The following is a 12,913-nucleotide window of genomic DNA, read 5'->3' as shown; positions in this document are numbered from 1 at the left end:
TAACCAGTGTTGACAGGATGTGAAGAGATCGGAAGCATTCCATAAAAAGGAAATCGGGACACCGGCCACAACGTGGATGCACCTGAGAACACCGTGCTCCGTGAGCTGTGCCCTGCACAGAAGGACCAGTCCTGAAGGATCCACTCCCAGGAGGCTCTAGATAGATCAGATCCACGGGCACAGAGAGAGGAGGTGGGGGGGGGGGTTCGGGGAGGGTCCGTGTGTAATGGGACAGAGTCCAGTCTGGGAAGGTGGACACGTTCTGGGGACAGACGGAGGGGACGGCTGCATGACAGCGTGAATGTGCCTAAAGACAGTAAATCTACATTGTGTGTATTTCCCCACAACTTCTTTAAAACGTGGAGGGGGAAAAAGAACACAAGAAAGCAAGATGAAGGGCCCACACTCCCGCTGTCCGGGGGACCGACCCGCGGGCATCACGTCAAGGCGGCCAGGAGCCCTCGGCCGGCCTTTCCGCAGAGGACAGGGGCTGCCCTGGGCAGTGGCTGGTTTCTCCGTCGGGACGCAGGTGCGGAGTGTGTGAACGTCACTGAGCTGCACAACCTGGGACCCGCATCTTCTTCAGGATGTTCCCAGACGTCAAGCTTAAGAAGCTGAAAACCGCGCAGCCTCCTGGGCCGCTCTGTGGACCTGTAGCCTCCGGGAGCGCCCCAAGCAAAGTGGGGGACGGTCTCCTGACCCCGAGCTTTAAGGTGCCGCCCCGGGGAGGGGCTTTCCGAACAGGTGCCCGGCTCCATTAAAATACACAAGAGTGAAAACCAGACGAAAACAGGAGGGAGAAAAACAGAAAAGCAGTTGGCGGGACACAGAGAAACTGGGCCGCTCCGTCGCTGGTGGGGATACAAAACGAGGCAGCCGGTGTGGGAAGCCATCTGGCGGTTTCTCGAAAAGTTAAACACCGAGTTTCCAAATAAAGTTGCCTGGCAATTCCACTCCCAGGCGTGTAACAAGGGACACGAGATAGGCATCCAGTGAATTCATTCACAGCGGCACTAACCACAGCAGCCTGGGGGGCGGGGTGGGGGGGAACAGTCCAAACGTCCACCAACTGACCAACGGATAGACCATCTGCGGCCGTCAGGCCACGGAACGGGGTTTGGCCAGAACGACGGAACGAAACCCCAATGCGCGCGACAACACGGACGTGCCCAGAAAGCACGCTCCAAGAGAGAAGCGGCCTCCCAGCGGCCACGCCCCGCCAGACTCCAGTGACGTGAATCTGTAGAGGGGGGAGCAGACTGGGGCGGCGGGGGGCCGCGGGGAGGCACCGGAGCCATGCCGACGGGTACGGGGCTCCCTTTCGGGGTGAGGCGATGTTGTGTGCGCAGAGAGAGGTGGCGGTCACACGACACTGGGGAGGTGCCCAATGCCCCCCCCCCCCCCCCCCCCCCCCCCGCCATCGTGTGTCCTCAATGGCTCACTTCAGGGGCTGTGGAACCCGGGACAGCCCTGTTCACCAGCTCTGGGCTCTGGGCAGAGGAAGCCGCCTCTGCCTGGAGGAGCCCCCCCCCCCAGGAACTGCAGCCCCCCCCCCCCGCCTACCCACCTGCCCGGGGCCTCCTGGTCCCCCAGCACCATGCCGGAGGTCACCTTGCTCCACTCCAGCACAGGCGACCCCAGGCTCCCAGAGGCTTCCAGGCCCTAAAGCAGAGGAGAACACGGTCAGAGCCCGCCTCGGACAAAAGACCCTGAGACCCTGTCCCTTAGTCCCAGAGCTAAGGGTCTCAGGCTGGAGCCCTCGGGGGGCCCCCTGTCTAGGGGCTGGGACAGAGGCAGTGGGGTCCCTCAGAGCGCCACCATACCCAGGGAGGCAGGCACTTGGGGACGTCAGAAACTCAGCACCGCGTCCTCACCGGCAGGCTGCGCGTACCTTGGACTGTGCACAATGCGGAAAAAAGGTCACGATGCCGGGGGTCGTGTGGGACACCACAGGGACGGCTTTGCCGAGGACGGCCTCCCTCTGCTTCCTGTACACATCCTGCAGCCTCTGGTTTTTCAGCTCGAGCGCCCGCAGGGCCGAGGCCTTCTCCTCCAGGGCCTGTCGCCTCCGGGCCAGCGTCTTCTGGCGCATGAACTCCCGCAGGGACTCAGAGCTGTAGGGGTGACCCAGGACCCCCCGGGGCTTCGGGCAGGGTGGAGGCACCCTCACCTCGTTCTCCTTCCCAGGGGCGTTCCTGGGGGCCCCGGGGGCCGGCCTCATCCAGGCTCGCTTTGGCTCCGAGGGAGGCGGGAGCGAGCCTCGGCCCCTGCATGGGGTGCCCTTGCTGTGCACGAAGGAGGCGCTCCACGGCCGCTGGGCCGCTGGGCTCCACGGGCTTTGGGCAGAGCTCTCCCAGTCTTCATGAGCAGCCCAGGTCCTCTGGGGCCGGGAGGGCTGCCCGGCCGAGGCGCTCCAGGGCCGCTGAGGGAAGGAGGTCAGCCTTTCAGGGGGGCTCCCAGGCCTCTGGAAGGAGGGGTTCCGTCCTCGGGCCGCCCAGGTCATCTGGGGACAGGACTCCCACCCAGCCAAGCTGCTCCAGCGATGCCCCGTGGGGAAGCTGCCAGCCCTCTCTAAGGCCTGAGGACTCTTCGAGAAGGAGCCCCGAACATCTGGGGTGCTCCAGAGGCCCTGCTGCCTCCTCTCTGCCAGGTTCTGCAGCCACAACTTTGACCGCCCCAGCTCTGGCCCTCCCCTGGGGCGGTGGCTCCGGGCCAACTCCAGCCCGGCCTGGATTTGCTGGCGGAGGTCTCTAAGGACAGCCATGGCATTCTGGATGGTCACAGGCTGCTCGCAGGAGGACAGGTTGGGCGTATTGGTGGACACCTGCAGGCCGCCGCGGACAGAGGCTGGACCGGGCATCCGGGGACGGGCAGGGGAGTTCTTAGCAGCTCCAACTTTCTTGCTGTCTCCTGCAAACACAGGTGGTCACGGGTGTCAGGGGCTGCAGGGCCCCGGGGGGAGCAGAGCCAGCTCCCCTCCCTCCCCCCAGAAGCACCCCTGGCCCTGCTCCCAGCCCCTCCTGACCCCTGCACACAGCATGAGTTTGCAGAAGCCCTCCAGGTGCACATGCCACATCCTGGTGACTCGAGGCTGTGCCCGGGCACGTGGCGCAGAGCCCCCCACCCCAGACATGGCGAACACAGCGTGACGGGGGTGACATGTGTCCGCTGGAGGAGCCCCTGCCCCTCCCACCCTGCCTTCCCCCAGTCGGGAAAGCCTAGCCTCCTGGGAGCCTGAAAGGCGTCTCGCGGGGACAGAAATCCTTTCCTTAGGCTTTCAAACGTAATGGTTTCCCCCAAGTCCTGCCTGATGGCAGGTTTGGAGGGCATCCGACGGGCCACTGGGGAGAGGCCTGCTCCTGTACCTGATGTCCCTCCTTCGCCCTCTGCGCCCACCGCCCACAGGCTACAGCGCAGCAGGAGGAGCCAGAGGCGAGGCACCAGGTACCTAATTCCGCGGTGGGGGCCTGGTCTCTCGAGGGAGCCTCCCTCTGGAGCCTGGGGAGGGCCGGAGGGGGCCCAAGCAGGGCCCTCGCCAGGGCTGGTCCTTTCCTCCAGGCGTAAACACCGACCAACTCAGAATCTTAAACAGAGAAAACGCACACACAGCTGAGCAGCCAGGGCCTTCCGGGGAGGTTGCTGGCCCCGGGCAGTCCCCTGGGACCAATTCACACGCCCCCAGAGGAGCTGGGGTGAGCCTCAGCCACCAGGCAGCGAGAGGCAGGGCTGAGTCCCAGGATGACTTTGGACGGTCACCTGACTTCTCTGACCCTCGGTTAACGGGACAATAAAAGCTGCTCCCCGCGGGAGCAACACAGGCCCAGGTGCGCGGCACGTGCTCAGTAAACACCGGCCCGTAGTGACAAGGACGGCGATAACGGAGAGCCATCAGCACAGGAAGGGCCAGTGGGAGGCTACGGCCACAGTTGACCACTCGCACCGGGCTGCAGCAAACTATTTGCTTTCAAGCCGGTGTGGCTCCGCAGCAAAGGGGCTGGGCACCAACAAGGATGCCCAGGCCAGCACGACGAGGGGTCCCGGAGAGCACGGACAAACACCCCCCGCGTCCCAAACGCAAACGAGGTTTTGTTAACAAATGTTGTCACCTGAGGAACGTCATTTATCAAAGTTCTTCATAATCCCAGAATACTCTCACCAAATGCCAATGCCAGCCCCCACCATCGTTACAAACCCATCCACAAGGGCTGTGGCGGAGGCCAGGAGAGGTGACCCCCGGGGCAGGCAACCAACAGGGTCAGGCCCCTCCCCAACACACGCTTAAGGATCCCTGGCCCAAGGCCCAGACCCAGAGAGAGAGAGAGAGGCAAGCCTGAACCGACGGCTGCAGGAAGGGGAAAGGGCCACGCCAAGCCACGCCCTCCCTAGGCCACGCCCCGAAAGCTTGCCCTCTGTAAAGCCACGCCCCTTCAGGACCCGAAGCCAAGGCCACGCCCCCACAAACCACACCCCTCCAGGAAGGGCCCCTGAGGCCACGCCCCCCACGCCAGGGCCCGGGAACACCGGAGGTTAAAGCGTGGTCTCGGGAGTCCCAGACCGGGTTTAAATTCTGGCTCTGCTGATTACTAGCTATGGGCTTCGGGCGAGTGACTCTCCTCGATTTCCCCACAAGACCACAGGCATGAAACGGGGTGGGCCAGGAAGGGACAGGGTTCCGCTGGCAGAGACAAAGGCCGGGGCTGAGGCCGGCACTGCCCAGGTGGCCGCACCTGGGTGTTGGATGGTACCGAGGGAGGAGGGGGGGGCTCCCCAGCAAGGCTCCTGCGTCCTGGCCCCTGTCGCTGCTGACCTGCACAAAGTCATCGCTCCTCCCTGCCACTGTGCAGGCCCTGCTCTGGCGAGGGGGCTGCCCGCTGGCCGGGACCCTCCCCACAGGCCCCTCCATCACTGGCCGCTCATCCCCCATTAGCCCGCCAGAGGGGTCCGGGTCAATAAATGGGTCCTGATGGGCACATTTTTTCTTCCGCTGAGCAGTTTAATGGCAATTAATTTTTTTACGAGAGGATTTTTAATCTGTGGAAATGGATGAAGTCCCCAAGTGCCCTGTCAAAGTTCCAGGGCCGACTTAATCTATGATAAAAAATGCAAAGTGAGGCGGTATAATCTGAAATTAAATATAGGGCTTCATTTTCCTTCAGCCCGGATGGATGAATATTTTATAACTATTGTGATTTAATTTTTTGTTAACTACAGCAAATTTCTAATTCATCCAATTCCCAAGTCCTGCGGCTCTGACCTCTGAACCCAAGCTCATCTCTCCTTAGCCCAGCTGTGACTTGGTCACTGACAGAAACTAATGGTCAGCTCCGACAGGGTGACACGGTGGTTACGATGATGGATGCAGCCAGTGGCATGCCCTTTGACCCAGTGTCAGACAGCAAGCAGGTCATTTTTCAAGCGAGCCATTAAAATAAAACAAACCAAAAAGCTGAGGGGGGGGGGAGACAACGATGCAGAAAACTATTGTATTTTGTGCCTTTTCAGTGAGCCTTCCGGAACCTTCTCTGTGGCTCCCAGCATCCCTCACTGTCAGGTTTGAGTGGAGGTTTTCCCTGCTGTCTGGTCACCTCTTACCCTGCTGAATAGACGTGTCTGCCCCCATGGCTGCCTGCCTCCCTCGAAGGTCCCCGAAACCAATGGCGGAGGAGGGACATGTTCATTCGTCCGGCGGCAACCCGTGCTCTCCCAGAGTGGAGGCGGCAGGTCTGATGGCGCGGAGCAGAAAGGTGGCCAGAGCACCCGCCCCTGGCTCTCTCAGATGAGGAGCACAGGCCTGGAGCCAGCACACCAGTGCAGCCTTGGGCAGGCTGTCGAACCTCGCCGAGCCTCAGTGTCCCCGTCTACAGAGCGGGAGCAAGCCCGTCTACCCCAGGGGAGTGCCGTGGGGGTCCCTGAGCTGATGTCCAGAGAGCTCGAGGCACACAGAGCCAGCGCTGAGCGCCGCCACTCCACGCTGCCCGCCAGGAACAGTCAAGCCCCAGGGGAACACCACCTCCCTCGTCCCACACACACCAAAGTGGCCCCTTCTGGGGCGGGCAGATCCGCCACGAGGGCAGGGCACAGACCGACCCAGCCTGGGCAGCTGGGTCCCTGCTGGATGTCCACGCCCCAAACCCCCACCTCTGGGGGGCCCCAGGTTGTGACCTCAGGCCTGCCACCATCACCAGCTTTTCCTCGGACTCTCCTGGGATGTGATCGGCCGAAGCGCACCCCTGCCTGATGGCCCCAAGTCCCCAGAGGGCTGGGAGACAGTGGGCACTATGTAAGGCCTTTCCTATCACCGAGTGCTCTGGGGGAGGGCAGGTGTTCGGGCTTGCTGTCTGGATTCCAATCCCAGGCGGGGTGCCTAGGGAGACCTCTCCTTCCAGCAGCCCCCGCTGCTCACGAGTGATGCCTCGGAGCACAGACTGTGAATGCACGTCCAATCGCGGAGAGCGGCTCCGTGTCCTACAGACTCTCTTGGTCTAGGGGTGCTGGAAGGACAGTCCACCGGCACGGGGGGGTGGTGGACTCCCGCTTCCTCACGGCGGACGACCCCCGTGCCGGCGGGGACCACGCGGCGCCCGGTGACGCCCAGGCGGGGTCTACACTCACCCGAGATGCGGACGCCAGTGCCGCCCCTCCTTCACGCGTGGCAGACCCTCCGCTCGAGCTCGGCCCCTGCCCGTCCCAGGCCCCCGGGGACACAGCGCCCCAGGCCCCCGGGGCGCCCGTCCATCCGCAGCACTGGAACCAGAAGCCGCGTGCCCACCTAGCGAGCCGGGTCACAGACTTTTACCCCAGGCCTTGCCGGGGCCCCAAACGGGCAAACCTTACCTGTGTCTTTGGCATCTCTTCTAGAGGTGGGCGACTGGGGGGCTCTCTCCCTCACGCAAGGACGACTTTTCATTCTTTTGGTTTTCTCCCGTGGAGCTTCAGGGAGAGGAGAGGAGGAGGGAAGGCGGGGAGGGTGAGCAGTGACGGCCACACGGCTGGCCACGCTGGCGGCCCCCTGCCCCTACAGAGCCACGCGCCCGTCCTGCCTGCTCCCGGGGACTGTGAGTGCGGGGCCAGAGGGGCACACGTGGCCGTCCGCCTCTTAGTGGTCTGCACGGGCCCCCCCTTCACGCCCCGACTGGTCACAAATGCCCAGGTGCCCGGGGCTGCGAGCCACCGAGGACAGGAACGGCCTCCCGTCTGAGTTGCCCGCAACCATCTTGGTCTGCGGTGCGGCCCTCGTGTTTGGTGACTGAATAGACGGCCGAGTGGGACAGCAGGGGGGACGTGGGGGGAGGGGCCCCGCGTGGTGGGGTCCACCCTGGCGGGACGTGTGAAGACTCAGAGACCGAGGGCGGTGGAGCTTGTCCAAGTCCCCGGGCAAGCACAGCGGCCAGCAGGACCGGGCCAGCTTCCCGAGGGCCAGTGGGGCCCCCTCTCCCCGTGCTGTCTGGCCTCGCTCGTCCCTGTTCACCGCTGGGACGGGGGCCGTGTCCGGGAAGCACCGAGAAGCCGATCAGCCCGCGATGTGTGAGCAGGACCGGGGGCGCTCGGGGAAAGGCTGGCCCGAAGGACTCTCCAGGCCTCCAGGCCTTGGCCGGTCCCTCTGTCCTCGGTGCCCACAACCCGCTGGCAGGAGGGACCTCCAGCACCCAGGCCTGTACAAAAGCACTAATTCTACAGGATCCACTCACAGGAGGCCCTGGAGGAGTCGGAGCCACGGACACGGAGAGCGGGAGGGTGGGGCTGGGGGAGGGGAGGGTCCACGTGTAACGGGACAGAGTCCAGTCTGGGAAGACGAACACGTTCTGGGGACGGACGGGGAGATGGCTGCACGACAGTGTGAGTGCGCCTGACGCCCCCGAACTGCGTCCTTGAAAGTGGTTACGACGGTAAATCTTGTGTTGTGTGTATCTTACCACAATTAAAAAAGAAAAAAAGGAAAAGACCTCGGCCCTGCCCCACACCTACTTCCGGAGGGTTCTAAAGCTGGGAGGGGGAGACGTGACTATCAAGGACTGGTGACCGATGACACCAGGTGCTGAGTGACCAATGGCCAAGTCCCGTCCTTGCCTGAGGGGCCCCAGTGGCCTCTGTGGGATGGGAACGGACGGGAGAGCTGAGGCCGTAGGGGTCCCGTGGGTGGAGGAGGAGAAAGGCAGGGTGTGATCGCTGTGAGCCACGGCCTGCCTGGGCGTCCGGCTACGGGGAGTTGTCGCAGCCCCCGGCCACGTCAGCCAGAGCTGGGCCCGGCCCCCTTGGCTTTGATCAGCAGGCACCTTGGACCCCACCGGCATCTGTACTCGGCTCATACATCCAGCTGGGGCAGGACACGCACCCAAAAACGCCCCTGTGACAGCTGCCCCGGGGGTCGCAAATCCCATACTGACCAACCTCTCGCCCACCCTCGGTGCCACTATTGCCCCGTGGAAAACCCATCCTGTTCCCCTGCACCGAGGACCCCAGAAGCCTCGGGCGTCCCAGGGCAGCCTGATTTCTGCTCCCGAGGCCCTCCCCCTCCCCCACCCCAGGGCCCCCCCCCAAATCTTGCTGGAGTGAGGCTGTCTCTGCACGTGAGGGACGCCCTCCTCCCCCTCGCCATCTGCAAACGGCGCCAGCCTGCACTCCTTCCCCGAGAGGGGCGCCGAGGTTTGGAAGTCCTACCCCCACGGAATGGCGGGCTGAGTCCAGACCCCTGCTCGGCCCTTTCATAAAGGGCTGGGACCCTCTCTAGTGTCCCCATCTGAGTGTGATCGAATAGAGCCGATCGCCTGGTGAGAGAGAAGCTGTATGGTCCAGAACCGTGTGGCCCCGACTGCCGCCTGGGTGTCCAAACGGGCTCACCTGAGGCCTGGCGCTGCGGGACCCTGGAGGGCTCTCGCCCCCGGCCCGGGATGGCCTTGTCTTCCGCTCCACACAGAGCCTCGCTCGGGGTGCCTGAGCCTGGAGAAGATGAGAGGGAGCATCGTGAGACAGGTTCCGCAAAGTTCCAGGAAAAGGTCCCCGTCCGGCAGCCGCTCAAAAGGCTTCAAACGCAGCACCTTTGACGGTGGCCCCAGGCCCAAGTACGTCCCACGGGGCCGGATCGGGGTGCGCCAGCCTTCCGGCCTTCCTGCGGGCATCTGGCTTGGAGACTCTGTAGAGGCGCGAGGCGCTGGAGGGCGTCGAGGTGCCCAGAGAGGCACAGCTGGCCTGCCACTGTGCCTGGGCCCGGATCTTGTCCCTGAGCCGTTCTAGTCGTGGGTTGCTCTCTCTCAGCTGCCGCCGGGGCCCCTGCACCTGGGGGGGGCGCTCCTTCCAGGGCCCGGGGAGAGATGTGCAGGACTCGTGGCCCCCGGAGGAGCCGGAAAGGCGGCCTGATGACACTGAGCTGTCCCCATCCCTGGCCTCCTCGCTCTCGGACCACCCCAGGAGGCTGCAGGCCTTCCTCTGGGGGCCTGGCTGCTCGGTGTAGTCGGACCAGGCCACGTGGGGAGCTCCCCGCAGGTCACCTGGCTGCCGGGAGGGCCTGGCCCACCTCAGGGCAGCCATGGCATCATCATCAGCCGCAGATGGACGGAGCCCGGAGTCCCTGGGGAGAGAGAAGCAGACTGGCCGGTCAGGAGTGGGGGGGACACGGCCATGCCGAGCAGAACATCTCACACAGCACAACCCCCCCAGCCCAGCACCCCTCCTGCTCCCTCGTTCTCCTGTCTCAGAAGACCCACCGCCAAGGAAGGTGCAGGGGACCAGTGAAATGCCCCATGCACGGCACTGCTGTGATGTCCCCTCGGACGGCCACCTGGAGCCTTTGAGGCGGGCACCATGATCAGCCCAATTTGCAGATGGGAAACTGAGGCCCTGGGGAAGGCACCACGATCGGTCCAATTTGCAGATGGGGAAACTGAGGCTCTGGAGAAGGCATGCAGCAGAGGCCCCCAAGTCCTCTGTCCTCATGCTGACCGGGCTGCCCTCCTGGGAAAGGAAGCCCCCACCTGGTCCAGGGGGCGGGCACAGACACTACCTGGGCTTGGCTCTAGCCTTCCTGGCGGCTGGCCTGCCCTGGGCCTCGAGGTTGTCTTTGGGGTGGGGCTGGGTCGTGTCTCCTAGGAGGACGGAGATCGACATGGCCCCAGGGCCGGGCCCAGGGCGGGATCTGGTGAGCCCCCTGGTCACCGCCTGCCCTGAGGTCACAGATGGTGCCTTCACAGGGCAGCCTGCTGGCCTGAGGCCCGACATCCATCCCTGCGCGGGCTGGGCCGGCTGGCCTTCTCCAGTCCCCTGGCCCACGATGGAGACCCTCAGGATACTTGTGGAAACTGAGCAGACATGGTGGGCTGCCGGGCCCTGGGCTGGAATGGCGGGGGGGCGGGGGGCTTTCTAACGAGCTGCCTGTTAGCAGGGTGGGAGAGAATTCTGGGTGGCCTGTGACAGCATAATAACCCCACGTCACTCAGCGACAGGGCCGAGGCCTTCAGCTCCTGCTGGGGCGATGGGCAGGGCCCCACCCCCTTCCTCCCAGGGCACCGGAGCCAGTGGCTGCGCGGGCGGTGAGTGAACTGGCCGGGGCCGCGGTCGGGCTGGGCCAGAGTGGGGGCACAGGGAGGGGCTGGGGGCAGAGTGGGGTGACCTCCGGGCTGATGCCGGGCTCAGGCTTCGATTCTGGGCAGGGTCAGCCTGGAAGACCCGGGGCGGGAGAGAGGAGCCAGCCCAGGACGTGTCCCCAGCGGCTGGACGAGAGGCTGTGTGCTCGGGCCCCGACACCGACTCGGAAACGCTGCCCAGGTCCCTGCCTTCGGCCTCTCGGGATTGGACACGGGAAGTGGGCGCTGGCTTCTCGGCTCGCCCTGCCACAGGCTCGGGACACCCTTTTGCCCACAGGAGCAGCAGCTGAAGACGCCTGAGCCCCGGGAGCCCCGGGCCTGCTTCCTGGGCCCTGCACTCCCAGGGCTGCACCCCAGCCTGGCCCACCTGCAGTGGGCGTCCTGTCACCTCGACGACCCCGGCCGGCGGAGTGGTGGAGAGGGTGTGGACTCTGCAGTCAGCTGGCTCTGAGCTGGGCATGGTCCCCCGGAGCAGAGCTCCTTCAAATCCCCGCTCCGCCCCCAGCCGGTCTGAGTAACCTCGGGCGACCAGAGACCCCACCCTGCCGCTGCCCCCCCAGGTATTGTGAGCAGCTGGTGAGTTCACTCCAGCAGGGGGCGCTGAGTGGGGCGGCCGGGTGGCTGAGCGGGTTACAAAGACTTCGTTTTCAGGTCGCCCCGAGGAAGCAGAAGGCAGAATGGAGGGCCTCCTGCCTGTCCGGGGGAAGCAGAGATGCCTGGACGCGGCTGCCGGAGGGGCAGGGCGGCAGGGCACAGGGCGAGGTCCTGAGCCCAGCAGGGCCCTGTCGCGGTGGACATGTCCCCCCCCCCCCCCGCCTCGTCCCGCCAGCAGGGTGAGAGGACCCACCCCAGGACGGGACCAGCCTGCGCTGCGGGGTGCTGTCCCTTCTCTCCCGTCTGGCTTCTCCTGAGGTCGGGACGAGGGCAGAAGGCGCGCATCTCAGGGCACAGAGCCCGCGGGACCCCAGATCCAGACTTTGGCCCTGGGACCCTCGACCACACCTGGCGGCCTAGACCGAGGGCGTGCCTCCGCGTACCTGCGTGGCCAGGTCCCCCTGCCGGTGGCACCGTGGCCACCCTCCCGCTCTGCCGCGTCCGCCTGGTGGGGAGTCCCGCCCTGCCTGGGCCTGCCTGCTCCCCGGTGAGGCCAGGCTACAGCGGGTCCCACCCCTGTGTTCCTTTACGATGTTTGCGAGGGGTCAGTGTCACAGAGGGCTGACCCGGGGTGGCACAGGGGAGCCTGGGGGGGGGGGTGGCGGGACTGGGAACACTGTGGCTTCCCCAGGGCGTGACCACGGTGTCCCCTCACCACCCTTACAGGCTGCACAACCGAGGAGACTCCCAGAGACAGCTCAGCAGAACCCCCTGCAGCCCTGCCAACGGACCCCGCCATCACTGCGGCCGTGTCCCCCGCCAGGCACTCAGGCCCTCATCACTCTCCCCCGGCATCCCCCCAACTTTCTAGCCCTGATCCTAAAGGGCAGAGGGAGGGGCTCTCTGGGCAGAAATAGGTCCTAAGCAGTTTTCCTCCTCAGGAAGCAGCTATTTCATAAATACGATGGTCGGGGGGGGGCGCCTGGGGGGCTCAGGAGGTTAAGTGTCCACCTCCTGTTTTCAGCTCAGGTCACGATCTCACAGTTTGTGGGTTCGAGCCCCACATCAGGCTCTGTGCTGACAGCGCTGAGCCTGCTTGGGATCCTCTCTCTCCCTCTCTCTCTCTTCCCATCCCCGCCTCTCAAAATAAATACACATAAATACATGCATACACACGATGAAGCAGTCTGCTTCAACGCCCTAGAGTTCATAAAAGCGAAATCATGAAACGAATGTGTGTGCACGTGAAAATAACCAGCTTCGTCGTTGCTCTGTGAGCGGTGACAAGCCCAGAACTTCCTCCCCGGCCCCCGACCTCCACCCCCCTCCGTGGGTGCCGCACCTCTCCACAGACCTGGTTCACCGCCCGGGCTTCTAGCCCGGCTCCAAATCAGGGGACGTGCGAGCCCCCAGGGCCTCTCCCTGCCCAGGACCCTCCGTGGACCCTGGCACGCACTGCCCCGGCTCCCTCACACCTGCTGGGGTGACCACAAGCGGCCGGGGCCATGAGCAGCAGCGTGGGTACCAGGTACCACAAGGCCACAGCAGAGACCACAGTCTTGCGGCGGGGGGGGGGGGGGGGGGGGGGGGGGGAGGCACGCCCCACATGGATCAGGCCCCATGCCTCTCCCCTAACCCTGAGCCAAGATGCAGGCCCGGCTGGAGGTTGGCCCCCATTTGGGCCCCGAGGCTCCTTCTGTTGCCACATTCGCTCCCTCCCGACCACCCCTGCCTCCTCCCTC

General features: G+C 64.7%; 1 protein-coding gene and 1 long non-coding RNA gene across 3 annotated transcripts in view; one reads left to right on the top strand and one right to left on the bottom strand.

The window, feature by feature from the left end:
• Nucleotides 1-10,101, bottom strand: part of CCDC187 (coiled-coil domain containing 187) — a 36,281-nt gene extending 26,180 nt beyond the window's left edge. The window contains exons 1-7 of the mRNA XM_019435969.2: nucleotides 9,998-10,101; nucleotides 9,036-9,565; nucleotides 8,839-8,937; nucleotides 6,835-6,930; nucleotides 3,449-3,583; nucleotides 1,892-2,910; nucleotides 1,568-1,662 (exon numbers count right to left, since the gene is read on the bottom strand). Of these exons, the coding sequence (XP_019291514.2) occupies nucleotides 1,568-1,662; nucleotides 1,892-2,910; nucleotides 3,449-3,583; nucleotides 6,835-6,930; nucleotides 8,839-8,937; nucleotides 9,036-9,565; nucleotides 9,998-10,101 (2,078 nt within the window). The remainder of the gene's footprint in view (nucleotides 1-1,567; nucleotides 1,663-1,891; nucleotides 2,911-3,448; nucleotides 3,584-6,834; nucleotides 6,931-8,838; nucleotides 8,938-9,035; nucleotides 9,566-9,997) is intronic.
• A 359-nt stretch (nucleotides 10,102-10,460) lies between these two features.
• On the top strand, nucleotides 10,461-12,133 carry LOC109258818 (uncharacterized). Of its 2 annotated transcripts, XR_002076437.2 has the most exons (4): nucleotides 10,461-10,523; nucleotides 10,644-10,758; nucleotides 10,855-11,410; nucleotides 11,898-12,133. It is a non-coding gene; the product is annotated as an uncharacterized LOC109258818 (long non-coding RNA). The 2 variants fall into 2 exon arrangements; XR_002076436.2 differs by having other exon boundaries at nucleotides 10,644-11,410.
• The last annotated feature ends 780 nt before the right edge of the window (nucleotides 12,134-12,913 follow it).

Source organism: Panthera pardus, unplaced genomic scaffold (assembly GCF_024362965.1).
Source record: "Panthera pardus isolate Hobbes unplaced genomic scaffold, ASM2436296v1 HiC_scaffold_20, whole genome shotgun sequence".
NCBI classification, from domain to species: Eukaryota; Metazoa; Chordata; class Mammalia; order Carnivora; family Felidae; genus Panthera; species Panthera pardus.
The sequence above is the reverse complement of the archived record's forward strand: the minus strand, read 5'-3'. Positions and strand labels throughout refer to the sequence as shown.